The sequence below is a fragment of the Equus caballus genome, chromosome 5 (assembly GCF_041296265.1).
Source record: "Equus caballus isolate H_3958 breed thoroughbred chromosome 5, TB-T2T, whole genome shotgun sequence".
Classification (NCBI taxonomy): Eukaryota; Metazoa; Chordata; class Mammalia; order Perissodactyla; family Equidae; genus Equus; species Equus caballus.
The window spans coordinates 71,153,773-71,181,327 of NC_091688.1; the positions used below are offsets into that span (position 1 = coordinate 71,153,773).

The 27,555-nt window shown below is 36.3% G+C and overlaps 1 protein-coding gene across 4 annotated transcripts in view; it reads left to right on the plus strand.

Moving 5' to 3' along the window:
* DBT (dihydrolipoamide branched chain transacylase E2) overlaps nucleotides 1-27,555 on the plus strand; it is a 42,566-nt gene that overhangs the window by 5,613 nt on the left and 9,398 nt on the right. For 2 of the 4 annotated variants that reach the window (XM_001488612.7, XM_070268667.1), the window contains 5 exons: nucleotides 2,972-3,047; nucleotides 11,698-11,879; nucleotides 21,449-21,570; nucleotides 24,502-24,718; nucleotides 25,363-25,529. In XM_001488612.7, coding sequence (XP_001488662.2) covers nucleotides 2,972-3,047; nucleotides 11,698-11,879; nucleotides 21,449-21,570; nucleotides 24,502-24,718; nucleotides 25,363-25,529 — 764 coding nt within the window. The remainder of the gene's footprint in view (nucleotides 1-2,971; nucleotides 3,048-11,697; nucleotides 11,880-21,448; nucleotides 21,571-24,501; nucleotides 24,719-25,362; nucleotides 25,530-27,555) is intronic. The other 2 variants (XM_070268668.1, XM_070268669.1) reach the window with 1 other exon arrangement.

Below are 27,555 nucleotides of genomic sequence, written 5' to 3' on the forward strand. Positions count from 1 at the left end.
TAATGTTTTATATCTTATTCAATACTTTTTTAAAAGTAATTGAAGACTTACCAAGGTAAAAAAAAGTTGACCTTTTATTTCTAACCCAGCCCTCCTTGCTCTCCCATCTATCCATTTCTCATTTTCTTCTTTTTTTTTTTTGTTCCCCCACTCCCACTCTCTTTTCACATACTTTCCCTTACTACTTGTGTCTTCATAATTTGGGGAATGAATTGTCTTGGGCCATCTGTTCTTTATAATCTGACTCATTTAAGTGCAGTAGTCAACATTGATGCGACTTTCTCAATCAAGGTGAATTGTTGACTTAGTAAACTATTTCCTTGTACTCATTGTATTGTTGATGGATGAGGTGCCTAATCTGTCATATTAAGATGGTGGAATGAAACTAGCCTGAGGTGATCATAAGTAGAAAGTTTCCTGGCTTTATCATTTAATTACCTTTCCCCAACTTTTTCTACCCTCTAAAGAACTTGAGGCTTTAAGTGTTAGGTTTGACAAGGGCACTAAAACTTTTTTTTCTGATGGTCTCTTTAGAACCCTGGAAAAGAGCCAAAGACTTTTATTACATCATTAAGCTTTTGACAGATACCGGGCAGCTTTGTCGGTGCTAGCAATGAAAAATAGGGGAATTCCTGGCAGATCCAACCCCTGACATCAATTGATCCTTCCATACCTTTTATATGTCATCTTCCACAACACCCTAAGATATGTAAACCTTATCTTTCCATTTTTTTTTAAGATTTCTATTTTCCGAAGTTGATATTTTCTCTTCTCAGAGAAAATAGAGGCCATTCAAGCAGAAACTCAACCTGCTCCAGTATCTAAACACTTATCATGAACTTTTGGGTTGTTGGTATGCCAAACTAGCTGTGTAACTTTAAGCAGGTTGCTTAATTTCTCTCTGTGTCATCCTCTAGAAAATGAGGGTAATCATGGTATCTAACTCGTTGTATTGTTGTGAGAATAAATATTTGTCACTCCCCTCCTATGTGCCAAGGCACTGCGCTAGGTGCTGGGGACACATCCTTTTCCCAGATTCCCTAACTCAGTAAATAGTTAAGCTAGAAACCTGGAGCCATCCTGATTCCTGTCTCACATCAAATTGATTACCAAGATCTATTAATTTGACATCTTATTTATTTCTTAAGTCTGTCTTCTCATTTTCAAACAGCTTTGAAAATATATAAATATATTAAGTTCCATACTTTAGTTTCTGAACCTGCAGGAGACTCCTCACGGCTTTCTCTGCCACCCCTTCCCCAATCCCATCCAGTACACTCCTGCCAGAGAGATTTTTTCCTAAAATTATGGATCTCAAGTTACAGATCTGAAAGGGCAGATGGGACTCCCTGTCAGTTAATTGTTGCTAAATAACAACCTCCCCACAACTTAGTGGCTTAAAGCAACAATGATTTCTTATTTCTCAGGATTCTGGCGGTTGGCTGAGTCATTGCTCTGCTGGTTTCACCTGGGTTCACTAGTGTAACTGTATTTGGCTAGAGGATCACCTGGGCTGGAAGGTCCAAGATGTTCTCACTCACATGTCTAACAATTGGTGCATATTTTGGGCTGGGACATCTCATTTGTCCTCCACATGGCCTCTCTCATCCTCCACCAAACTAGGACAGCTTTCTTACATGGGGATCTCAAGGCAGTATTCCAACAGGGAGAAGGTATAAGCTGTGAGGTCCTTTGAGCTCTAGGCTTCAAAAGTTGCACAACTTCACTTCTGCTTATTCTACTGGTCAAAGCAAGTCATGGGCCAAGATAGATTTAAGTAGTACTGGTGAAACAGACTCTATCTCTTATGGAAGCAGCTGCAAAGAATTTATGACATATTTATTTACCATTGGCTCTTGATTTCCTTTTGGGTAAATTCCAAACACTTTACCTCAGCATGGCACACAAAGCCTTTTGAAATCTGGGCTGGTTTCTTGCCACATATCCTATCTTCAGCCTTTTAGAACACTTTGTCATTCCCTAACTATGCTATACACTATCATATTTCCATGATATTCCAATACACCTGCTATTCCTTGCAGAATGTTGTTTGTATAGAGGTGTCATAATGTATTTACTTGTCATTTTTTGGTTTCTTAGGTTGGTTTGCACTTCTTCATAATAACTATTCTTGAGCACGAATCTTTGTGTACCTCTCTAATTCCTCAGGGGGAAAAAATCTTAAAACTAGAATTACTTGTTGAATCAAAAATATGTTGTATATTTTATGAGCAATTTTGATGAATAGCAGTCTAAAAATAGAGGAGCACTCGAATCAGTTCAGAGCCATTTGTTAACCTGGAAAAATGAGAGGATCCATACATACTTTCTGTTGACCAGAAATACTTTCTCTCTTGGGGCTCATCACCATAAAGTATCATTGGCATCTAAGTGTTATAAAAAGGGGGTAGAAATTTGAAAAGGGGTATAAAATGGAAAGAGGAAAGAGAAGACTAACATTTAATGCTAAGTTGGCAGAACACAGTTTGGGCAAATAAAAATTTCCCATCAAGTCTTCTAGATATGGATCTTCCCGATCTTTAGCCACTAAGAATGACAATAGTTATATGAAGTCAAAAGAGATCAAAAAGCAGGCCATTAATGGTTGTTACAATTTCTTAACATAAAACGAGATCCAGTAGGGTCTCCCTTTGCACAATATCTTGTTCTATTTTCTATTCATCAAAATCTCATTTGGCAGAGGGCCTTCTGTCCCCTTGTAAAAGAACAGTATTCTGGAAATTGGAAAAGTTCTGTGGCAGTGTCAGTAGGTCTGTGTCATTGAATAATTTATTTAAATTTTTGATGGTTATGAATGATGGCTATGCTATTAAAAACTAGAAAAGGCTTTATCTGTAAAATGGAATAATTACTGTCTCTGCTTGAGAATATTTTCTAATTTTAGATGTAAAAGCATCTATTAGCAATACATTGCATATTTAATGAGATCATTTCTCATTTGTTCTTAAAGCTCTACATGGACAGATCGTTCAGTTCAAACTCTCCGACATTGGAGAAGGGATTAGAGAAGTAACTGTTAAAGAATGGTAAGTTATTCTGAAAATTATTTTAGTAAATGGAAAAATAATTTGAGTGTAAATAAGTAGGACTCTATTTAAATAGAGAAACTTCTTTCTATAACATAAAATGCTTTTTTTAAAGCAAAAAGGTAAAACTAGTTTGTGTTACTGATATGCTGGTGACACAGTTCAACATACATCATTGCATTTTATTCAATGTAATTTATTAAGGATTATTATTATTATTATTATTATTTGAGGAAGATCAGCCCTGAGCTAACATCCGTGCCCATCTTCCTCTACTTTATATGTGGGACGCCTGCCACAGCATGGCTTGATGAACGGTGCCATGTCTGCACCCAGGATCCGAAGCGCCAAACCCCCGGCTGCTGCCCTGGAATGTGTGAACTTAACGATTGCACCACCAGGCCAGCCCCTATTTTTTCCTCTTTTAAAAACTCCCTTCACTGCCCACCCTTTATTTCAGCTCAAAAAGAGCAATTAACCTCTAAAAGATGTTAAAATAATATGACCATGTGGTTTGAAAAGCATTTAATGTATGAACTTAAAACTTCTTTCCAAACTATTTTAAAATCATCTTGTAGTCTAAGTTCTCTTTACTTTGCTGAAAATGACTTTATTAAGAATGCAAGTACATTTGACTCACCATTACCTGACAGTTTGCCTGTATTTTTAGAAAAGATTAAAATATTATACCAAAAGGCATGAATCAAAAAATAATTTTCAAAAAGGTTAAAAAATTATCCAAAAAAGCTTGGAATAAAAATTAAAAGCCCTCTACTGCCTTAGTCATCTTTCTACCCCTTTTCTTTCTTTCATTTTCTGGAAAAAAAGAAACACCTCTGGGTACTGAACTAATTTTTAAAAGTTTCTACAAGTAGCAGTTAAGATGGATCGATAGATTCTTTGTCACCATAATTTTATACTATTAAAGATTTTTTTTTAAAGACCCTTTTAGGAATCTGATTCTGCCACCTGAACATTCTTTCCCTGTAGTTCACATTGTTCTTACTTTGTAAGTTAGAAGAGAACTGTAATAACATAGATGTACCCTACAGTTATGTCTCTAGTGGCATTGAGGGATGGAGGAAAGAGCAATGGACTTCAGTTCAGAGGAGCCTGACTCTGAAACTATAAGCTGTTTTACCTGTGACTCACTTGGTCTCTACTGAGCGTTTGCCTATTAATATGTAAAATGAGGGTGACGGTACTTTGACATCTCACAAGAGTTATTGAAAGACTTAAATAATGTAATGTATACAAAATGCCTTTAAAATCTGCAAAGTACTATGTACGTTAAAGTTACTGATACCTGCTTTCCAAGACCAAGATTACTCTTTAGATTTTAGATGTTTTTTAACATTTCTTAATTTCTATCTCTTACTAATTCTGTGGACCCGTATGCTTGATAAAAGGTTTTACTGTTCTTGGAAAAGGAGATCATTTCATTCCTCATTAAAATCTAATAGTTTTTTAAATGAGAAACAAATCATTTGATTAAAGTTTTTCAGAAGTTTTTAAACAAATATTAAGAGCTTGCTTGAATTCGGTGTGTTTTTTCTCCAATTTAATATCTATAAATCTCAACTCAAGGAAAAACACATACTGTATTACACTTTGTAAAATGCTAGAAAGCAAAATTCCATCCTACAGAATAGAACCTGAGAATAGAAATTTGAATATGTAAGGGAGCATAATTTAACAGAAGGTAATGTGTTTGTATAAGGGGCAGTAAAACTATTTGTATTCTTAGAATTGGTGGGAATAAATGTATGGATAAATAAGAAAAATACTCAAATTTTAAAAGGTCTTTGACAAAGTTCTAAAGCAAAGTTTGTGTTCTGTTTTGTCTGGTACTAGTATAGCCACTCCAATTCTTTTTTGAAACTTTCCAAAACAGATATATCTTTTTCCATCCTTTTACTTCCAACCTATTTGTGTCTTTGACTGTAAAATATGTCTCTTGTGGACAGCATGTAGTTGAATCTTTTTTTTAATCCATTCTGCCAATCTCTGCTTTCTTATTGGAGCGTTTAAACCATTTACGTTTAATGTAATTACAGATAAGGTAAGATTCATGTCTCCCATTTTGCTATTTGTTTTCTATATGTTTTATGTGGCTTTTTGTTCATGTATTCCCCCATTACTGCCTTCTTTTGTGTTAAATAGATATCTCTAGTGTGCTATTTTAATTTCCTTATTTCTTTTACTATATATATTTTTTGTTATTTTCTTAGTGGTTGCCCTGAGGATTATAGTTAACATCTTAATCTAAAACAATATAGTTTGGATTAATACCAACTTAGTTTCAATAGTACATAAAAACTTTGTTCCAGTATAGCTCCATGCTCTCTCCCCTCTATTGTGCTGTTATTGTCATACGTATTATATCTTTAAATATTATAAGCCCATCAACACAATTTTTTAAGTATTACTTTAGATAGAATAAAAAAGGGTTACAAACAAAATACATATATGCTATCTTTTATATTTGCCTATGTAGTTACCTTTACTGGTGTTCTTTATTTCTTCATGTGGATTTGAGTTACTGTCTAATGTCCTTTCATTTAGCCTGAAGGACTTCTTTTAATATTTCTTGCAGGGCAGATATGCGAGCAATGAATTCTCTGTTTTAATTTATTTGAGAATGTATTCATTTCTCCTTCATTTTTGAATGATAGTTTTGCTAGATATAAAATTCTTGATTGACAGTCTTTTTCTTTCAGCACATTGAATGTGTCATTCAGCTGCCTTCTGGCCTCCAGGGTTTCTGACTGGAAATCATCTGTTAATCTTATGAGATTCCTGTTCTTGATGAATGGTTTTTCTTTGCTGATTTCAAGATTCTGTCTTTGTCTTTCAACAGTTTGATTATGATGTGTCTAGGTGTGGCTATTTTGAGTTTCTCCTACTTGGAGTTTGTTGAGATTCTTGCATATGTACGTTAATGTTTTTCGTCAAATTTGGGACGTTTTTGGCAATATTTCTTCAAATATTCTCTTTATTGATATTCTCAGTTTGGTAAGACATCATTTTCTACTACTTCCCTCTAATTCTTTAGACATGATTTCCTTTAGCTCTTTGAACATTTCATTAATTTAATTAAACTTATAATTGTTGATTAAAAGTCTCTGTCTAGTAAGTCCAACATCCAGGCATCTTCAGGAATGATTTCTGTTGACTACTTTTATTCCTGTGTATGGGCGATACTTTCCTGTTTCATTGTGTATGTTATAATATTTTGCTGAAGACTGGATATTTTATGTAAAATAGTGTGGCAACTCTAATGAGAAGTATGGACATCTCGTTCCCCAGATCTTCCTTTTGAGATGTTTGGCCACCCTCTTGTTTGCCCCAAGTTTTTTTTATGTATGTGTGGGGAAGATTCGCCCTGAGCTAACATCTGTTGCCAATCCTCCTCCTTTTTTCCCCTCCTTTTGTCTCCAAAACCCCAGCACATAGCTGTTTGTTATAGTCATAAGTCCTTCTAGTTCTTCTATGTGGGATGTTACCACAGCATGGCTTGATAAGCAGTGTGTATGTCCACACCCAGGATCCAAACTGGCAAACCCTGGGATACTGAAGCAGAGCACGCAAACTTAACCACTATGCCACCCAGCTGGCCTCTGTCCCAACTTTTCTTACTACCTCAGCCAGCTATGATTTTAAGTATTTGCTTTGGATTGTTTTCAGCAAACACCCTGAGCGAGTTCTGATTCAGGTCTAATGAACACAAGCCCTGTGAAAGGGATTTTCCATGGAGCTGCCAGGCAAGTCATACATGGGGAATGTAGCTTTTGTGGAACAACAAACTTGGTCTGCCCCTTCTTGTGGCTTAAAGGCTGCTAATTTTCAAGGTTAATGCTGAGCTGGGAAAGGAAGGTGAGGATAGAGCAAGTTAAAATACCATGAAACTCACTGTTATTAATGACATTCAGCCATTTTTCCTGAATAAATACTTCTTGGCTGTTGCCAGCTTTGTTATTCTGAAACAGTTGATTTTTTAACAACCGTTGCCAATGTGCTTGTTGATTTTATGGAGAAGCAGAATTCCAGAGGTCCTTATTCCACCATTCTGGAAGTGAAAGTCCTCTATATATGTGTCTTCTGTATATGGGTGATGTTTTATTATGAACTGACAACTGGTTAAGACAGGAAGACAATAAGAATGACTGGACAAATATTTTAATGAAGAATTGATTAATAAATCAGAAATAAATCAGAAATGTACTAGATACATCAAGAATGATATTAGAATCAAAATTATATGTAGTATTTTAGATTTGGTCCCATTGTTCCTGTTCTATTTGCTAAGAATATCTAGAAGAGCCTTGTCAAGGATACCTAAAATAATTAAGGGCATAAAGGGACTGATATACAAGGACAGGCTAAAGTAATTGTAGAAAGAAAGACTGAGAGAACTCAAACCAAAATTCATGAAATTACAAAGGATGTGTCTTGGTGATATCAGTTTTTAAAAATTATCTTATTGAGGTCATGTTGGCTTATAACATTGTATAAATTTCAGATGTACATTATATTTCAGTTTCTATGTGGACTGCATCATGTTCACCACCAATAGTCTAGTTTTTATCTGTCACCACACACATGTGCCCCTCTACCCCTTTTGCCCTCCCCTCACCTCCTTCCCCTCTGGTAACCACCAATCTGTTCTCCTTACCTATGTGTTTGTTTGTTTATCTTCCAGATATGAGTGAAATCATACAGTATTTGTCTTTCTCTGTCTGACTTATTTTGCTCAGCATAATACCCTCAAGGTCCATCCATGTTGTCACAAATGGTAGAATTTTTTCCTTTTTTCTGGCTAAATAATATTCCATTGTGTGTATATATACATATATATGTATATATACAATGTATATATACATATGTATGTATGTGTATATATATATAACACACCTTCTTTATCCATTCATCCATTGATAGGCACTTGGGATGCTTCCACATCTTGACTATTGTGAATAATGCTGTGATGAACATAGGGGTGCATATATCTTTTTGAACTATTGATTTCATGTTCTTTGCATACATACCCAGTAGTAGAATAGCTGGACTATATGGTATTTCTATTTTTAGTTGTTTGAGAGCTCTCCATACTATTTTCCATAGTGGCTCTACCAGTTTGCATTCCCACCAGCAGTGTATGAGGGTTCCCTCCACATCCTCTCCTCCATGTGTTATTTCTTCTCTTGTTAATTATAGCCATTCTGACAGATGTAAGGTGATATCTCATTGTAGTTTTGATTTGCATTTCCCTAATAACTAGTGATGTTGAACATCTTTTCGTGGGCTTGTTAGCCATCTGTCTATCATTTTTGGAAAAATGTCTGTTCATATCCTCTGCCCGTTTTTTGATTGGTTGTTCATTTTGTTGTTGTTGAGTTGTATGGATTCTTTATATATTTTGGAAATTAACCCCTTGTCAGATATATGATTTGCAAATATTTTCTCCCAGTTGATGGGTTGTCTTTTCATTTTGTTGATGGTTTCCTTTGCCTTGCAGAAGCTTTTTAGTCTGATGTGGTCCCATTTGTTTATGTTTTCTTTTGTTTCCCTTGCCTGAGGAAACATGGTATTCGAAAAGATACTGCTAAGATTGATGTCAAAGAACATACTACCTATGTTTTCTTCTAGGATTTTTGTGGTTTCAGGTCTTACATTCAAGTCTTTAATCCATTTTGTGTTGATTTTTGTGGATGGTGTATGATAATGGTCTACTTTCATTCTTTTGCATGTGGCTGTCCAGGTTTCCCAACACCATTTGTTGAAGAGACTTTCCTTTCTCCATTGTATGTTCTTGGCTCCTTTGTCAAAGATAAGCTGTCCATAGATGTGTGGTTTTATTTCCGGACTTTCAGTTCCGTTCCCTTGATCAGTGTGTCTGTTTTTCTACCAGTACCATGCTTTTTTGATTACTATAGCTTTGTAGTATTTTTTAAATTCAGGGAGTATGTACCTGATTTTACCTCCAACTTTGTTCTAGTTTCTCAAGATTGCTTTTGCTATTTGGGGTCTTTTGTTGTTCCATGTAAATTTTAGGACTCTTTGTTCTATTTCCATGAAGAATGTCATTGAGATTCTGATTGGGATTGCATTGAATCTGTAGATTGCTTTAGGTAATATGGACATTTTAACTATATTTAGTCTTCCTGTCCATGAGCCTGGAATATCTTTTCATTCCCTTATGTCTTCCTCAGTTTCTTTCAATACTGTCTTATAGTTTTCAGCATATAGGTCTTTTACCTCCTTGGTTAAATTTATTCCTAGGTATTTTATTGTTTCTGTTGCAATTGTAAATAGGATTTTTTTTTTTTTTTTTTTTTTTTGCTGAGGAAGATTTTCACTGAGCTAACATCCATGCCAATCTTCCTCTGTTTTATATGTAGGTTGCTGCCACAGCATGGCCACCAATGAGTGGTGTAGGTCTGTGCCCAGGAACCCAACCGGGCTGCCAAAGTACAGCACACTGAACTTAACCACTAGGCCATGGGGCCAGCCCCTGGGATTGTATTCTTGATTTCTCTTTCTGTTAGTTCGTTATTAGTGGATAGAAATGCAGCTGATTTTTTTTATTTTTTGAGGAAGATTAGCCCTGAACTAACATCTGTTGCCAATCCTCCTCTTTTTGCTGGGGAAGACTGGCCCTGAGCTAACATCCATGCCCATCTTCCTCTACTTTATATGTGGGATGCCTACCACAGCATGGCTTGCCAAGCAGTGCCATGTCTGCACCGGGTATCCGAACCAGCAAACCCTGGGCTGCTGAAGCGGAACATGCGAACTTAACCACTGCACCATCAGGCCGGCCCCAAAATGGAGATGATTTTTGCATGTTGATTTGTACCTTGCAACTTTACTGTACTCATTGATTATTTATAATAGTTTTCTGGTGGATTCATTAGGGTTTTCTATATATAGAATCATGTCATCTGCAAATAGTGACAGTTTTACTTCTTCCTTTCCACTTTGGATCCCTTTTATTTCTTTTTCTTGCCTAATTGCTCTGGCTAAAACTTCCAGTACTATGCTGAATAAGAGTGGAGAGAGTGGGCATCCTTGTCTTGTTCCTGTTCTCAGAGAAATAGCTTTCAGTTTTTCATCATTGAGTATGATGTTGGCTGTGCCTTTGTTGTATATGGGCTTTAATATGTTGAGGTACTTTCCTTCTGTATCCATTTTATTGAGAGTTTTTATCATAAATGGATGTTGGATTTGGTCAAATGCTTTCTCTGTGTCTATTGAGATGATCATGTGATTTTTATTCTTCACTTTGTCAATTTGGTGTATCACATTGATTGATTTGTGGATGTTGAACCATTCCTGCATCTTTGGTATAAATCCCACTTGATTGTGGTGTATGACTCTTTTTTTATTGATGAGGAAGATTGGCCCTGAGCTAATGTCTGTTGCCAATCTTCTTCTTTTTGTTCGAAGCAGCTTGTCCCTCAGCTAACATCTGTGCCAGTCTTCCTCTATTTTATATGTGGGATGCTGTCACAACATGGCTTGATGAGTGTGTATATAGGTCTGTGCCCAGGATTTGAACCCATGAACCCTGGGCTGCCAAAGTGGAGTGTTCAAACCTAAGCACTGTGCCACCAGGCTGGTCCCTGGTGTATGATTCTTTTAATGCATTGTTGTATTTGATTTGGTGGTGTTTTGTTGAGGATTTCTGCATCTATGTTCATCAGCAGTATTGGAGTGTAATTTTCCTTTTGTGTATTGTCCTCATTTGGCTTTGGTATCAGGGTAATGTTGGCCTCTTAAAATGAGTCAGGAACCATCCCATCCTCTTGAATTTTTTGGAAGAGACAGAGATAGATAGATGTTAAATCTTCTTTGAATGTTTGATAGAATTCACCAGAAAAGCTGTCTGGTCCTGGATTTTTTTTTTTTTCTGAGGAAGATTCTCCCTGAGCTAACATCTGTTGCCAATCTTCCTCTATTTTGTGTGTGAGCCACCATCACAGCATGGCCACTGACAGACAAGTGGTGTAGGTTTGTGCCCGGGAACCAAACCCAGGCTGCCAAAGTGGAATGTACCAAACTCAACCACTAGGCCACTGGATCTGGCCCTGGACTTGTTCTGAGAGGTTTTTGGTTACTGTTTCATTCTCTTTACTTGTGATTGGTCTAGTCAGATTCTCTATTTCTTCTTGATTCACTTTTGAGAGGTTGTATGATTCTAAGAATTCATCCTTTTCTTCTAGGTTATCCACTTTCTTGACATACAGCTTTTCATGGTATTCTCTTATGTCAATTTTTGAATTTAATTCTAGAAATAATAGGCATCCCTTAAAGTTTTCTAATATAAGACAGTAAAAGGAAATAACACTTTTAAAGTACACTTTTAGAACTTATTCAAGAAATGGGTGAGGCAAAAACCTTAAAAGTTTAAATTTTGGAGTTATAGATCTATGAATGGTTTTTAAAATTTTAGTATTTCTTGGAAATACATCAAAGAGACTCTGAAAATCATTATAGTTTCTTCTGGAACATTCTTACCTGCACCATCTGGGACTAAATGCTGGGCTATATATATATGTTGATCTAATTCAGTGTGGCATTTACATTGTTAGGATGATCTGTACTTATGATTGTTCATGCAAAAGTGTCTTATGTCTTTTTCTTTTAGGTATGTAAAAGAAGGAGATACAGTGTCTCAGTTTGATAGCATCTGTGAAGTTCAAAGTGATAAAGCTTCTGTTACTATCACTAGTCGTTATGATGGAGTCATTAAAAAACTGTATTATAATCTAGACGATATTGCCTATGTGGGGAAGCCTTTAGTAGACATAGAAACGGAAGCTTTAAAAGGTACTGTAAATGTGTTCATCTGTCTTGCCAAATTGATTACTTCTGTCCTTTTGTCATTGGGTACCAATAAAAATGATGTTTACTTTGGATAACTTACAGGATTTGATTAGGGGGTTAGAAGCTGAAATCACAAAAATAGAAAAGTTCATCTGTGATTCATGATTATCTTTTGACCAGTCACCATGTTAAAAACATGTACACTTCACCTAGCTGAGGCCTGCCTTCTGGAAACCTTAGTGTGCAAAGAAGCAACAAGCTCTCTTGGAAATTAAAGACCAGGCCTTCAACACTGGTCACTAACAACCAAAGTTGGAGTATGCAGAGATTAAATCTAACATAATGGGATTTCTCTGCCACTGATACAAAAACAAAAAGCACGCTCGTTAGTGATGGTTATGAAAGCCAGACTTCCCCAAGAGAAGTAGAAGAGAAAAGAAGAAATCAGAATGAAAAGGGAAGAGACTAGCATTCAGAAGCAGCAGCAACTGTGGAACTTACAAGCAGTAGATGGCCTGACAAAAGGGAATTCATTATGAGGATGTTACAGAGGAAAACTAAAACAATAGGCTGTCCCAGTGGTAGCAAACAGCTGGCTCTCTACCTCAGAAGTTTCTTATGGCATTGTTGTGATGCACCACGTTATGCCATCTAGGAAACGGCTTCGATATCGGGGGCTGGGGGAACATAAGTTCTATAATGCAACCCTAAGCCACCAGTCTATCAGATAGACATCTGAGCACTTCAGTAGTGTAATTCAGAAGTCTTGAAGGAGTGGGGCCGGCCCCGTGGCTAAGTGGTTAAGTTCACGCACTCCGCTGCAGGTGGCCCAGGGTTTTGTTGGTTCGAATCCTGGGTGCGGACATGGCACTGCTCATCAAACCACGCTGAAGCAGCGTCTCACATGCCACAACTAGAAGGACCCACAATTAAGAATACACAACTGTGTACCTGGGGGCTTTGGGGAGAAAAAGGAAAAAAAATAAATAAAAAAAAAAAGAAGTCTAGAAGGAGTATGAGTTACAGTGGCTAGCTGACTCCTAGTTTTGCAGTCTGTACACTAATATAATAACATATCACAATCATACTTTACAATTTATAAAATGTTTCTGGGGCCAGCTCTGTGGCCGAGTGGTTAAGTTTGCGCATTCCGCTGCGGCGGCCCAGGGTTTGGATCCTGGGCGCGGACATGGCACTGCTTGTCGGGCCACGTTGAGGCGGCATCCCACATCCCACAACTAGAAGGACATGCAACTAGATGTACAACCGTGTACGGGGGGGTTTGGGGAGATAAAGCAGAAAAAAAAAATGTTTCATAGCTATTATGTTATTTATCCTTACTGGTGAGATATTCCAGTTTAACAGATGAAGAAACTAAACCTAACCTAAAAAGTTTGGATGATTTGCTCAATGGTATTGACAGAGCCAAATTTAGAATTCGGATGTCTTAAGTCCTTGTCCAGAATATTTTCCACTATGACATGTTGCCTCCAAAAGCTGGAAGATGGCCTTCCTATTATTTAAGTTCTATTGTTATAGAAGCAAAATATGTGCATTGCAGAAAGTTATAAAATGCAGAAAACCAAAACTAAGATAATAAAAACATATTGTGACTACTCAGAAACCACCACTCCTAACACATTAGTGTTTATCATTGTAGACATTTTTCTGGGCACATATATTTGCATTTAGGTATTTTTTACCAAAATAATATATTGTACTTGGTACTTTCTAATCCTTTTTTTAGTTAATGATTTACATTTTTTCATCACAATACATTTTTATTTTATCTGAGAGACCCTATTTAAATTTCCGCAGTTGCCCCCAAAATGTCCTTGACGTTTCAGCTGGTTTGTTCAAACCAGGGTCCAGTACAGGGCTGTGCATTGCCCCTGGTCTCTTTCAACGTAGCTCACCCTCCCCCACATTTTGTTGCATGACGCTGACTTGTTGAAGAGACATCACCATTTGTTTTGCAGAATATCACATCTTTTGGATTTGTCCTGTTGCATCTTCATGGTGGTATTTTAACTTGCTCCTCTAGTGCTTATATTTTCTGTAAACTGGAAGTAAGTTTAAAAGGCTGGATTCAAGTTAGCTCTTTTGGCTAGAATACGTCATGGATAATGTCATGTAATTCATACTGCTTCACATCAGGACACACGTATAACACCTGGATGACCGGCTGTAGTGATGCAAAGTCTAAACGCTGAATCAGGGGAGGGATGCCCTTGCCCCTCCATTGTGCGCTTATGTTTTCCCCTTTGCAACCTGGAAGTGATCTCTGTGGTGTTACTTTGGCACCATATAAGCAGTTTATAATATCATTTGAAAATCTTTGCCTAAATCAACAATTGCTTTAGTGGTTGTGGAATGACAATTTTTGGACTCTGTCATTCCTTTACCATTATTACCCGGCATTATTCTGTAAAGTGGAGCTCTCTCCTCCTCAATTGCAGCTATTGGTTTCTCTTGAATGCAGTTCCTACTGGAAAGAAAATAAACACTTGGCGCATTCCCTTTACCAATTCTCCAAGTAAAAGGTTGCTTTAATAGCTGCTTCAAATGGTGAGATTAATTTTTCCAACTTTCTCTTTATGTGTATTTCATTTGACTCAGTGTGTTTAATCTATTATAATCATTCTTTTTGATGCTCAAATCATTAATAGTAGTGACCCTTTCAAGGTGGCTCCTGCGCTTTTAACATGACCCCATTAATTTTCAAAAGCTTTCTTGCTTTTGGCACAAGAAGATGCTCTGGGACTCACCTTGTACTTCTGTCTCCGACCTGGAATTATCTATTTCTTCAGGGGATTTTGCTCCTTTTAGTGTGGAATGGATAAGAGACCATAATCTAGGGTAGTAGGAGTACCTCCTATCATCTTGATTCCAGATTTCTATTGAAAGTCATTATTTAGAAATATTAAAAACAAAAAGGAATTCCCCTTTAAAAATTACCTGAAATAAACACAGGATGATTTTGATGGATCAATGACATTTTTTGGCTTCAGTTACGACCTAGAAAGGAAAGAGGGTTACGCTTTTGGCAAAAATTGAGACAAGCAAAGATGCTGAACACTATTATTTAAATTGGGACATCCAATGAGGCGCTGTAGACCAGATTAGACACCAATCCAGGTCATCCGAAAAAGCAAATTATTTCCATGAACAAGTAACCAGTTGGGATTTGTGGGGTTTTTATTGTTTGGCTTTGTTTTTAGGGTTTATTTTGACGTCTCAAGTGAGATCCAACTCAATAAGTCTTGATATAGCAAATTATAAAATGATAGTACTTTTTCAGGAGAAGGGTATGCTTTTTCTAGAGAGTTTTTTCACAAAAATTAATCTCCTGGTACAAAATGGATGAATCTCAAAAAATTATGCTGAGTGAAAGAAGCCAGACAAAGAAGAGAACATGCTATAGGATCCCATGTAGTATATAAAATCTTAGAAAATGCAAACTAATCTATAATGACAGAAAATTGATTGGTGGTTGCCAGGTGAGAGGGGAGGGAGCAGAAGGAAGGCTGGGAAGGAGGGCTTCCCAAGGGGTAAAACGAAACTTTCGGGGTTGATGGATATGTTCACTATCTTGATTGTGGTGATGATTTATGGGTATATACATCTTTCAAAGCTTATCAGATTTTCTATTTTATGTATATGCAGTTTATTTATCTGATAATATTTCTCATAGAGAAGTGATCATTTGCTAGCTGTTCTATTTTGTTTGCCATTCAGAGTGTATTCTGAACAATTATCTTGCATGCTAGTTTTATTTTGCATGCTTGCCTTTTTGCTTTTATATTTATGTTTTCTTGTAATTTTTATTAATTTTTTTACCATAAGAATAAACTATGAAGTATAAACCTATATATCAAATAAGCAATCCTATAGAACTATAGATTTGATTTACTGAGAAATTTATGTATGCCTCTTTTTAATTCTGGAAATGGGAAAGATTTTGTAGTAATACTGAATTTGCTTATGTTGTTCCTTGTTTTAGTGTTGGTAAAACCAATTATACTATAAATAGAAAATTACTTAACAAAAAGTCTTTTAGAAGTATAAGATACATTATTTCCATTTTATAGGTGGAAAATAATTGTAGCATAGAACCATCAAGGGTATAAGAGATCAAGACTAGACATCTTAATAGTGGTAGTGGAAATTAAATCCTGTCTTCTAATGCTTGCTTAAATGATATTCTGTGGCACTGTCTTTTGTAACACGGTGTTACAGTCTGCTTTTCAAGGCTGGAGTGTCATGATAATTTTGATGAGGGAAACTATTTGAGACCTCCACATCCTATCTGTGAGTGATTTGACTGTAGACAGACCTCTACTTGAAAAGAGCTTACTGGACTCACTTAGGCCAACTTGTATCCGTCACGTTTACAAGGCATGTATTGTTTTAAAAAATACAAGTTGAAATCCAGTTACTTGATGTCAAGATTATATCAAAGCTGTTCCATGTCTCAGTGCGTTGTCTGCTGTAAACTCAGGGTTTTAAGTGGATTGCTGTGAGTTCCCTTTATAGCTAGCCTGCCTTTCTCTAGCCTTTATTTATTTAACAAAGTGAGATGATTTTTGCTTTTCTAAACAGCTAAAGCTTTTTGTACCAAAACTGTTTTCAAAACCATTTATCTGAGGGGAATCGTTAGTTTTATTTTTTAAAAAACTTTATACATTTTACTCCTTCTTAAAGTGAAGATATTGATTATAACTGAAAACTTTTTTTGATCATGCAAAGACATTTTACAAACGTTCATTGTACTGTAAACAGTACAATTCTGCATCTGATTTTTTCCAGCCTACCTCTTAGCATTGCCATTGTGCCAGGCCATCACTCTCCTTCCTACCTTTCTGAGAAGACAGATAACCAAGTTTGTTAGCAAGTATGTGCTAAGAAGAGAAAATAGGATCTGACTGAGAGTCTAAATGCCTTTCTTCTGGAACAAGTGCATGGTTTTAATGCTGAAGCTGTGTGGCAGCCAATTTAGGTATTCTGGGCCTGAAGCTATGTGCAAGATGAAGTTGCTAGAATCTTTGACCACCAGACAAGTAGAGAGTTACTATACCTAATTACTCCTAATTGAGGAGTCTTGCCACCATGGGGAAGTATTAAGGGAAGAGAAGGAGGGACATAAGCTATAGCACAATACTTCGTAAAACTAGGATTATTCTGCTATTATATTGCATTTACCCTTTAACGTCAACGTCTGTCATTGATTGAATGCCTTCTCTGTGCTAATGCTGTGTGTACATTATCTCATTAAATCGTTATCTGCAGTTGACACGTGTGACACTGAAACTCACAGAGGTTTGATAACTTGCCTATCTGTGGTCACATAGCCTTGGTGGAGCTACAGTTTGACCCCAACTCTATTTAATTCCAAAGCCCATCTTCCTCACCACTTTGTTACACTGAAAATTCTATTCAGAGATAGTGGGTATCAGCACAATTCTGAATCTACAGCCCTGGGGTTGAATTTCTAACACTATACATGTGCGAATTTACAAAATTCGGCTATAACAATGCAAGTTAGGTATCATGTAGAGTTTATAACATTAAAATGTTTACCAGGATTAATACAGTGTTTCAGAGTTAAAGAAAAGCTCTTTGACATGAAACCATTCCAAAAATTTGGCATGTCATTTAATTAAATTATGCTCAATAATATAAATTTCATAGTACAATGCCCGGGCATAGTAAGTGCTCAATGAGTGGTAGCTATAAACTTAATTTTGTACAGCTAATTGTAAATTAAATTGGATGAATTAACTGTTTCAGTAATTTGAAGTGAAATCTCCTCGGTTTGGGTGTCATTAATTCTCAATTTATGATCATTTGGACAGGCACTAAACTAAAGTTTACATTTGTGCTATGAAGAAAGGTCTTCCTCAGCAGTTTTGCGAGGAGACAGTTTAAAGCTTATTACGAAAACAAACTGTTTCAAACACCCTTGAATGCTTTAGTGTTTCAAAACATTTTCCCCAAAAGAGTTTCCCCTAGTTGAGTGAATTAATGTCGTTAACTACTTACTGTAGTTCTTAGAAATAGTTTTTGAAATATCTAAGAATATTGCAATTTCATAGTTTAATATTTTTACTAATTCAAATCACTCTTTTATTTAGTTAAGCTGAAATAATGTGTTTTTGGTAAATTTGTTTCACATGAGGAATTTCAGCAACATTAAATTGACAGTCTTCACCGGAAAAAAGTGCTTGCTTACAGAGTTCTTTTGTTCTTAATTAGTGCTTTTAAAACTGTGTACTCTAAATCCACTACTGAAGAAATAAAATCCCACATACTAGAGTATGGTGCTAGAACCTTGAAAATCACATCCGTTGGGGAGAGTTACAAAATGTTAGGTTAGTCTTAACTTCATGCCCCTTAGTGTCTGTTTCTACATTGGTGAAATTGAGAAACTAGTCCTGCATTCTTAAACATTGTTGTGATCACCAAGGGAGAAAATATGTCTAAAAACACTTAGAAAATGATTTAAAGTGCTATGTGGTAAGGTGATATTATAGTACTTGATTAAGAGAGCTTTCTTCCAACAACCACGTAACTATTACAAATGATATATAATATGAATGACTTCTCACAAGTTTGTTTTGTCGCTTATATGTACACACAAGTTATTCTAAAAGACAGTACTACTTGGTGCTATATCAGAATGTTTTCCAGAAAGGTGAGTGGCAGTAAATTACATGATCTTTTTGAAATATATAATAACTTTTGTATATGATAAATTTGGGCATTTATACATTTCTCTTATTTCAGCAATTATGCATTATTCAAGTTAGTATTTGGGATTCCTACAATTGAATCCCCTTGATTTCCCTTGGGACAGTAAGTTCCTAATGTTAATCTTCTTACTACTTTCTCCCGTAACTTTATCAGAGGTGGACAATACAGAGGGATTCTCAAAGACCAACAAGATTATGCCTTGAACTATAGGAGTTATAGTCCAGCTTATTTGACCAGAAAGAAAACTTACTAGGCTCGTGGACTAATGGAAACAGCACAGACTGCATCAGCCCTGGGGTTGAATCCCAGCTCTTCACACTTTATTAGTTGTGTGACTTTGGGCCAATCCCTTCATCTTTCATCTCTCACTTTTTTTAATCTATAAAATGGGGATAATAACACCTATCTTACACAGTTGGAGTGAAAATTAAGATATTGCATTTGTAGTGCATATTTCACATATATTAGGTGCTTGTGGGGGAGGAAAAATAATTTTCCCTCTACCCTGTGAGTTCTTAGCTGAGATCCCTGTAAAAAGAAGACCGATTAACAGAAGAAAAACAGAAGTTTATTAACATATATGCCTCATGTATACATGGGAGACACCCAGGGAAAAATGAGTAACTCAAAGAGGTGGCTTTAAAATTCAGGCTTAAATATCATCTTAATAGGGAAGCGGGGGCGGGGAGTGTAGGCTTCTTAGAAGAGTAAGTGACTTTTAGGAAAGCTGCGTGGGCCTTTAGAAGAAGAGATGGGAGGTGTGATAGTTTGTGGCACAGTTTATCTAGGTGTGGTGCCGACTTCTAGTCTCCTCTCCTGTGATAAGTGTCGATCTTCCCTGGTGGATGAAATTCCTGGGGAAAGGATGTATGACAATTGCGTTCCTTTAGGACAGTCTGTCTTTAGGCAGATAAGGGGGAGTTCACGGAAAGCTTCTCTCTGCATTTGCTGTTTTTTCAAGTGTCTATGGCTCAAAATAATCAGTATACCAAAGGAGCATATTTTGGGATGGCGTGTCCTGGACTCCTACAGTCATATTTTGGGGTGGGATATTCTGCTACCCTTCATGCTCATTATGAGTTTTTTTCTTACCTTCCCCATCCTTAGGGGAACTTTGAGAGCGCTGCTGGGCCAGTTCATAGAGTAGTAAGGAGAGATGAATAGACTGTCTTTCCATAGTTGCAGCACTGGAAAATTTTTATTTGCTTAGAATTGAATGTCAAAGCAAACTCAGTTGCCTGCTGATTTTCAGAAGTTTAGTCTATCACTAATTCCCACAGAGATTCTGCTATGCAGCATTGATTTCCCAGCATCAGACTTTGACAATTAAATGCTCTCAAAAACTTTTTTTTGGTTGCAGAAATACATGCTAACACCCTGAGATAGTTTTTCTTATATCAGTACTCTAGAGTTAGAGAATAGCAAAACCAAATTAGCATTAGCCATGAAAATAAAATCTTCCACAGCATTCCTCAAGCCATATTTAGAGCAGAGAAAAATTTAAATGCTACATTCTTTTTTTTTTTTGCTTTATAACGTTGTGTAATTTCAGGTGTACATTATTATTTATCAGTTTCTGTATAGACTGCATTATGCTTATCACCAATAGTCTAATTTTTATCCATCATGATATATATGTGCCCCTTTACCCCTTTCACCCACCCCTCAACCTCTTCCCCTCTGGTAACCACTTATCTGTTCTCTTTATCCATGTGTTTGTTTATCTTCCACATATGAGTGAAATCATGTGGTATTTGTCTTTCTCTGTCTGGCTTATTTTGTTTAACATGATACCCTCAAGGTCCATCCATGTTGTTGCAAATGGGAGGGTTTTGTCTTTTTTATGGCTGAGTAGTATTCCATTGTATATGTATACCACATCTTCTTTATCCATTCATCATTTGATGGTCACTTGGGTTGCTTCCACATCTTGGCTATTGTGAATAATGCTGCAATGAACAGGGGTGCATAAGTTTGAATTGTTGATTTCAAGTTCTTTGGATAAATACTCAGTAGTGGGATAGCTGGATCATATGGTAGTTCTATTTTTAATTTTTTGAGAAATCTCCATACTGTTTTCCATAGTGGCTGCACCTGTTTGCATTCTCACCAGCAGTGCATGAGGGTTCCCTTTTCTCCACATTCTCTCCAACATTTGTTATTTTTTGACTTGGTAGTTATACCCATTCTGACAGGTGTAAGGTGATATCTCATTGTAGTTTTGATTGGTATTTCCCTAATAATTAGTGATGTTGAACATTTTTTCATGTGCCTGTTTGCCATCTGTATATCTTTGGAAAAATGTCTGTTCATATCCTTTCCCCATTTTTTGATAAGATTGTTTTTTGTTGCTGAATTGTATGAGTTCTTTGTATATTAAATGCTACATTATCTTAGGAGAGCGTTTAAGATAGTCACAGATTTTACATAATTCTTTCATATAAATTACCTCACATTTGATTCTTATTTCATGCTATTTATAAATATAAATGAGAAATTTAATAAGAAAGTGGTTAAAATACAACATATTTTAAAACTCATGGAAGTAGTTCTCATTTTTGACTTGTATTGCTACATGATCTTAATAGAAATGGAGTGAACACCAGGTAATAATAATCATTAACCAGTCCTGGGTACCAATACCCACCCCCTACCAGACACACACACACACACTCTACCCATTTGATTTCCCATTCTGAAGTAGCCCAGCTCTTATACTTTTTGACTACAAACTTTAAGTTGAGTTTATATATTATAAGCCACTAAATTTGTTTTTAAAATATTTTAAAGTAAATAAGAAAATTTTACCTTGTTACCAGATTCAGAAGAAGATGTTGTTGAAACTCCTGCTGTGCCCCATGATGAACACACACACCAAGAGATAAAGGGCCAGAAAACTCTGGCAACTCCTGCAGTTCGCCGCCTTGCAATGGAAAACAATGTAAGTTTCTTAAGATTTAAATAGGAGATCACATAGAAAGTATATGTTTGCATATATGAAAAATTAGCCAACAGTCCCATGATGAGATGGCTCAAGATGGGATTAAAGAGAACATGAAAATGTCTGTTACTGAAAAGTGAGAGTTGCATAAAAGTACTCATGAGAAATGAGAAGAATATTGTGACCTTATCGCTTATATTAATTGAGGAATGTGGTTTTATTATTCTTTCTTAGAGCCTAATAATTGTCAGGACTACCATTTATCGAGCACTTGTGAATACTAGTGTCTTAGATCAGGTGCCCTAGAAGCACAGCTTGATTTGGGTATATGTAATTGACTGATTGATTGAGAGAGTGAACATCTTTACTTGGAATGAGGGGGGTCGTATAGGGAAGGGAAGAGAAGGGAAATGAACCAGACAAGGATGTGGCCTCAAGGATCCCAGGTTGAGGGGAGAAGCATAAAATTTTACTGACTGGAAACAAGGAGCCTAGCCTTTTGTATTCCCTTTTAGCAGCCAATCAGTGCTGCTTACCCTCCAGGGAAAGGTACCTCTTAGCACTGTGATAAGTGTTAACATATTATCTCATTTCATCAAACTCTGTGAAATAAGGAGGCTATTCTAAGATTTATAGAGTTCAAGTAACTGGTCCAAGGTCACACTGCTGACACAGTGATGGAGCCAGGATTCCGAAGTGAGTCTCTGTGACTCTACAAACCGGCTCTTGTAATCATTATATACTGCCTCAACAATTATTGCCTCCATTATTTGAGCACTTATGAACCAGACACCGGAGACATATTATCTCAAATCCTCCCGGGAACCCTGCAAAGTAGTTTGGATTCTCCCCATTTTGCAGATGAATAAGAGCAGAGAAGTTGATTAAGTTGTCTAAAATCAAGTAAGTAGAGGACCTGGGGATTTGAACACAAATTTGTCTGGTCCAAAAGCCTGAGTTCTCTCCACTGTGCCTCACAAAGCAGGTTTTTTGTTTGTTTATCCGTTTTTGAGAGAAGTAGTTAATTTACAGTGGGAAAAACAAAAGTTTACATTTTGGAAATAGGCAATAAGAGTCATTAAAATGTTCATATCCCTTCAGCTGGTTATCCTGTTTTTGAGGAACTATCCCAAGGAAATAAATAGTTTAGGATCCATTCTTGCAAGTGTTTTATGTAGCCAGGATGGCACATATGTGTTCAACATCAGGGACATGCTTAGGTAAATTATGTTATAAACCCTTAATGAAAATTTATTAGCCATTAAATGTGCTTAAACATGAAGATAATTTAGCATAATAGAAAATAGAAATATTAATATGGAACACTAGATTGTTACGGGCATCAGATGAATGATCTCATATATTGCTTTGAAAACCATAAAGCATTTTACCAATGTTTTTTCTTAGTTCTATAGAAGGACTACCTGTAGAAATACATGATTTGGCTTTCCTTTACCACTTCCTAAGGATGTGTATAATAACTAGATTATTTGCATAATTACTAGAAATTAAGCAGTAGATCTCTTATTGTAAATCACCTTTTTTTTTTTTGCAGTTTGCATATTTAGGAATTGAGTTTGTTTGAAATTAAAAACCAATGCCACTTACAGTTGTTTGTAACTACTTAAAAATTATTTGTTTAAATTCTCAGAGTTCATTTGTTATAAACTAAATGTCTGACGTGATAAAGTCCTTTATTCTTTTGAAGTCATCCTTAGAGATGCACTAATGCAACGGAAGCAGATAATTAACCCTGAGAAGTTAACTAGTACACGCTGTGTGTGAGGATATCATCCAAGCTTTTGTGTCTTTTTATTTAAGTAGAATTAAATTTTGTGAGAATATTTGATCTCTGTAACCAAACATAGAAAATGATTAAATAAAGCCAGATCATATATGTTTCCAAAAATTATCATGAGTGTCTAGTGGAAAGTGGAACTATGTCATCTATGGTTTATTCTGTAGAAAGCAATAATAAAACTTATGTATTTGACCCTTGGGCTGAGGAACTCACATTCCAAATACAATGTCTTAGAAAAGTTAATTTCAGTGTTTTGTACTGATCTTTCTAAAAGAACCATCAGAAAAAAACTTATTTGAGAGAGCTTTTGTATGATGATTATCTTAACTATCTGGTAACCAGGGTCAGAAACATCGGTCTACATTTGTTAGTGTTTAACTCTTCTTTAAACTCTTAGTTCTCTGTCTTCTTACGTAGTCTGCAAAAATAGAAAAAATCAAATAAGAATTATGCAAGAAATTTTAAAATAGTTGACTGTTTAAAAATGTAAGTTTTCATAAGTAGCTATGGGTTATCTACAATGTAGATACTGTATTGTTAACCCATAAAATTATATACATATATATAATCTCTATCCCTCTCCAGCCTTTGTGAAACTGCCTTTTTCAGGGGAAAGCAATTCATTTTCTCCCTACCACCCTCGGCCCTCTTCATATTTTTTAAGTAAATTTTTAAAAAGGAAAAATAGGGCTGGCCCCAGTGGCCTAGCGGTCAAGTTCAGCATGCTCTGCTTCGTTGGCCCAGGTTCCGTTCCTAGGCATGGACCGACACCACTTGGTTAGCAGCCATGCTGTGCTGGTGGCCCACATACTAAAAAATAGAGGAAGATTGGCACAGATGTTAGCTCAGGGCAAATCCTCCTCAACCCCAAAAAAAAAAAGATTTTTGCATTGTTACCACAGGAGCAAATGAACAGTATGTACAAAAGGAACCAATGATTAAGTATGAAGAGTATCTATAGTTCATAGCATTCTGTTAAGATAATGAAAATATTATTTCCTTATACTAGTTTATTGGGTAGAGGTACTTTTTTGCCTTCAATTCATTAAATTCCATTCAGAGACCTTAATGATGAATTTTTTTATTTTTAGGAAGTTTTATTTTTAGCATTAAAATTTGTCATTTTTTAGATTAAGCTGAGTGAAGTTGTTGGCTCAGGAAAAGATGGCAGAATACTTAAAGAAGATATTCTCAACTATTTGGAAAAGCAGACAGGAGCTATATTACCTCCTTCACCAAAAGCTGAAATTATGCCACCTCCACCAACACCAAAAGACAGGACGACACCTATACCAATATCAAAACCTCTGGTCTTCACAGGCAAAGACAGAACAGAACCCATAAAAGGTAATAATAACAGTAATGTAAGGTAACAGTGTAATTTATTTGGAGAAAGCTACGTCTATAGAGCCACATATATAATATGGTGTTTTCAGTTCTTACTGAAGGGAAAGTTGATGTTCAGCGTATAATTTTTTTAATGATGAAATATCAGTTTTTCCAGGGAAAGCTTCAGCTTATACTGTTAATTTCTGAAGAGTAATATGTTAGCAGGTTTCTTGGACTATAAACTTGAATATGGATAATTGTTCTGTTTGGAGACACACTCAGGATATTTTAAATGTTCATTATTTTTAGTTGGCTTTCAAAACAGCTACTTCTCATTTGTTATTTATAAACTCTTAGCATGATTAGCTTCCAGAAGAGTGACTTTGCAAGACAGCCGTTAGGGAAATACATGGGTTGCATCCTTTTGAAGTTTTCATGCATCACAGCATTGAAGACACTTACCTGTCGTATTATTACACTTGATACTAGGTGTGCTGCAGTCAGTGAAATTAGTGGCTTTCGAGTTATGTAATGAAGATGGTAGCTCCAAGAGGAAGAGCTTAATTGAGAGTAAACAACATTAGAGAAACTTCTATTTTAGTAAAAAAGAGTATTAAAGGATTTAAGAATTTTAAAATATGTATATATTAAATGTTTTCCAGGCTTTCACAAAACGATGGTCAAAACTATGTCTGCAGCCCTGAAGATTCCTCACTTTGGGTATTGTGATGAGGTTGATCTTACTGAACTGGTTAAGCTGCGAGAAGAACTAAAACCCATTGCTTTTGCTCGTGGAGTTAAACTCTCCTTCATGCCATTTTTCTTAAAGGTGAGATTTCAGACAAGTCTTGAGTAGGATCCTTAAATTTTGCTTTGTAAATCTGCAATGTATTAGCTGTGGGTTTGAATAAAAATGTTACTTCTCACCATATCACATAGTTAGAAAAATATGTAAGTACACTCTTTCTTTGTTTTATAAGAATTTATAAAATTGAAATTTCTGTGTCATGTTTTTATCTACTTCTCTCTTTAAGCTGGGTAAGGATTTTCCTGCCAGTTAGGTAAAGCCTGTAATTCTGAAAGCACCCCTCCAGCAAAGTCCTTATTTCAACAAAAGTGAGACTTGGTATTGATCTTGTGTGTCACCAACATGTATTTACTTTCATTTATTCAACAACCATACTGAGGCTTCCGAGAATCATTTCTAGTATGAGGCCTTAGAACGAATGTAAAATGGAATAAGACCATCAGCTGACCTTGAGCAGCCCACCGTCTAGCTCACATTAACCACTATTTATGAAGCAGCTACTGTGTGCCAGACCCCGTACCAAGCATACTGCATCCATGATCACTTTTAATTCTCAGAATAACCCTGACATGTAAATATTGTTATCCCCACTTTCCGTTTAAGGAAATGGCTCAGAGGGGCCGGCACCACTTGGTAAAAGCCATGCTGTGGTAGGTGTCCCACATAGAAAGTAGAGGAACATGGGCATGGATGTTAGCTCAGGGCCAGTCTTCCTCAGCAAAAAGAAGAGGATTGGCAGCAGATGTTAGCTCAGGGCTAATCTTCCTCAACAAAAGAAAAAAAAACAACTTACCAATTGGGAGAAGATATTTACAAATCATATACCTCTGATAGGGGACTAATATCCTAAGTAGATAAAGAACTCATATAACTCAACAACAAAAAAACAACAAGCCAATCAAAAAATGGGCAGAAGATCTGAACAGATATTTTTCCAAATAAGATATGTAGATGACCAACAGGCACATGAAAAGATGCTCAACATTACTGATTATTACGGAAATGCAAGTCAAACCACCATGAGATATCACCTCACACCTGAAAGGAATGGCTATAATTAACAAGACAACAAATAAAAAGTGTTGGAGAGGGTGTGGAGAAAAGGGAACCTTCTTACACTGCTGGTGGGAATGTAACTTAGTACAGCCACTGAGGAAAACAGGATGGAAATTCCTCAAAAAATTAAAAATAGAGCCACCGTATTATCCAGCTGTTCCACTTCTAAGTATTTATCCAAAGAATATGAAAACACTAATTTGAAAAGATACATGTACCCCTATGTTCATTGCAGCATTATTCAAAATAGCCACAATTTAAAAACAGCTGCAGTGCTCATCAACAGATGAATGGATAAAGAAGATGTGGTATATACACAGTGGAATATTACTGAGCCATAATAAAGGTGAAATCTTGCCATTTGTGACAACATGGGTGGACCTTGAGAGTATTATGCTAATTGAAATAAGTCAGATGGAGAAAGCCAAATACTATATAATTTCACTCATATGTGGAAGGTAGAAAAACAACAACAAACAATAACACATAGATACAGAGAATAGACTGGTGGTTACCAGGGGGAAAGAGGCTGAGGAAGGGCAAAAGGCATGAAGGGGCACATGCATATGGTGATGGATGGTAAACATGAGATGTAATAGACGTCAACAAATGAGAGATCTGGGCTATATTACGGCTATAGAGAGTCCGCTGTAGAGACATAGCAATTGAAACACGTGGAGGAGAGCACCCAAACTGTGTTTGAATGAGAAGAAAAGAAGGCTAAGAGTTTTACATCAAAGTTTAAGGGGTAGGTAGAAGCTGAGTTGGCAACGACATGGAAGAGGGTGAGTGAGGTCAGTGGTCTGACCATAGGAGAACCAGGAAAGAGTCACTTAGAAGTATATCTACTGTGATACAACAAACCACTCCCAAATTTAATGGTTTGAAAGAACAGTCACTTATTATTTACCTTGAGTCTACAGGTGAAACAAGACTAGTCTGCTGATCTTGCCAGAGCTCGCTCATGTCTACAGACAGCTAGTATGTTGAC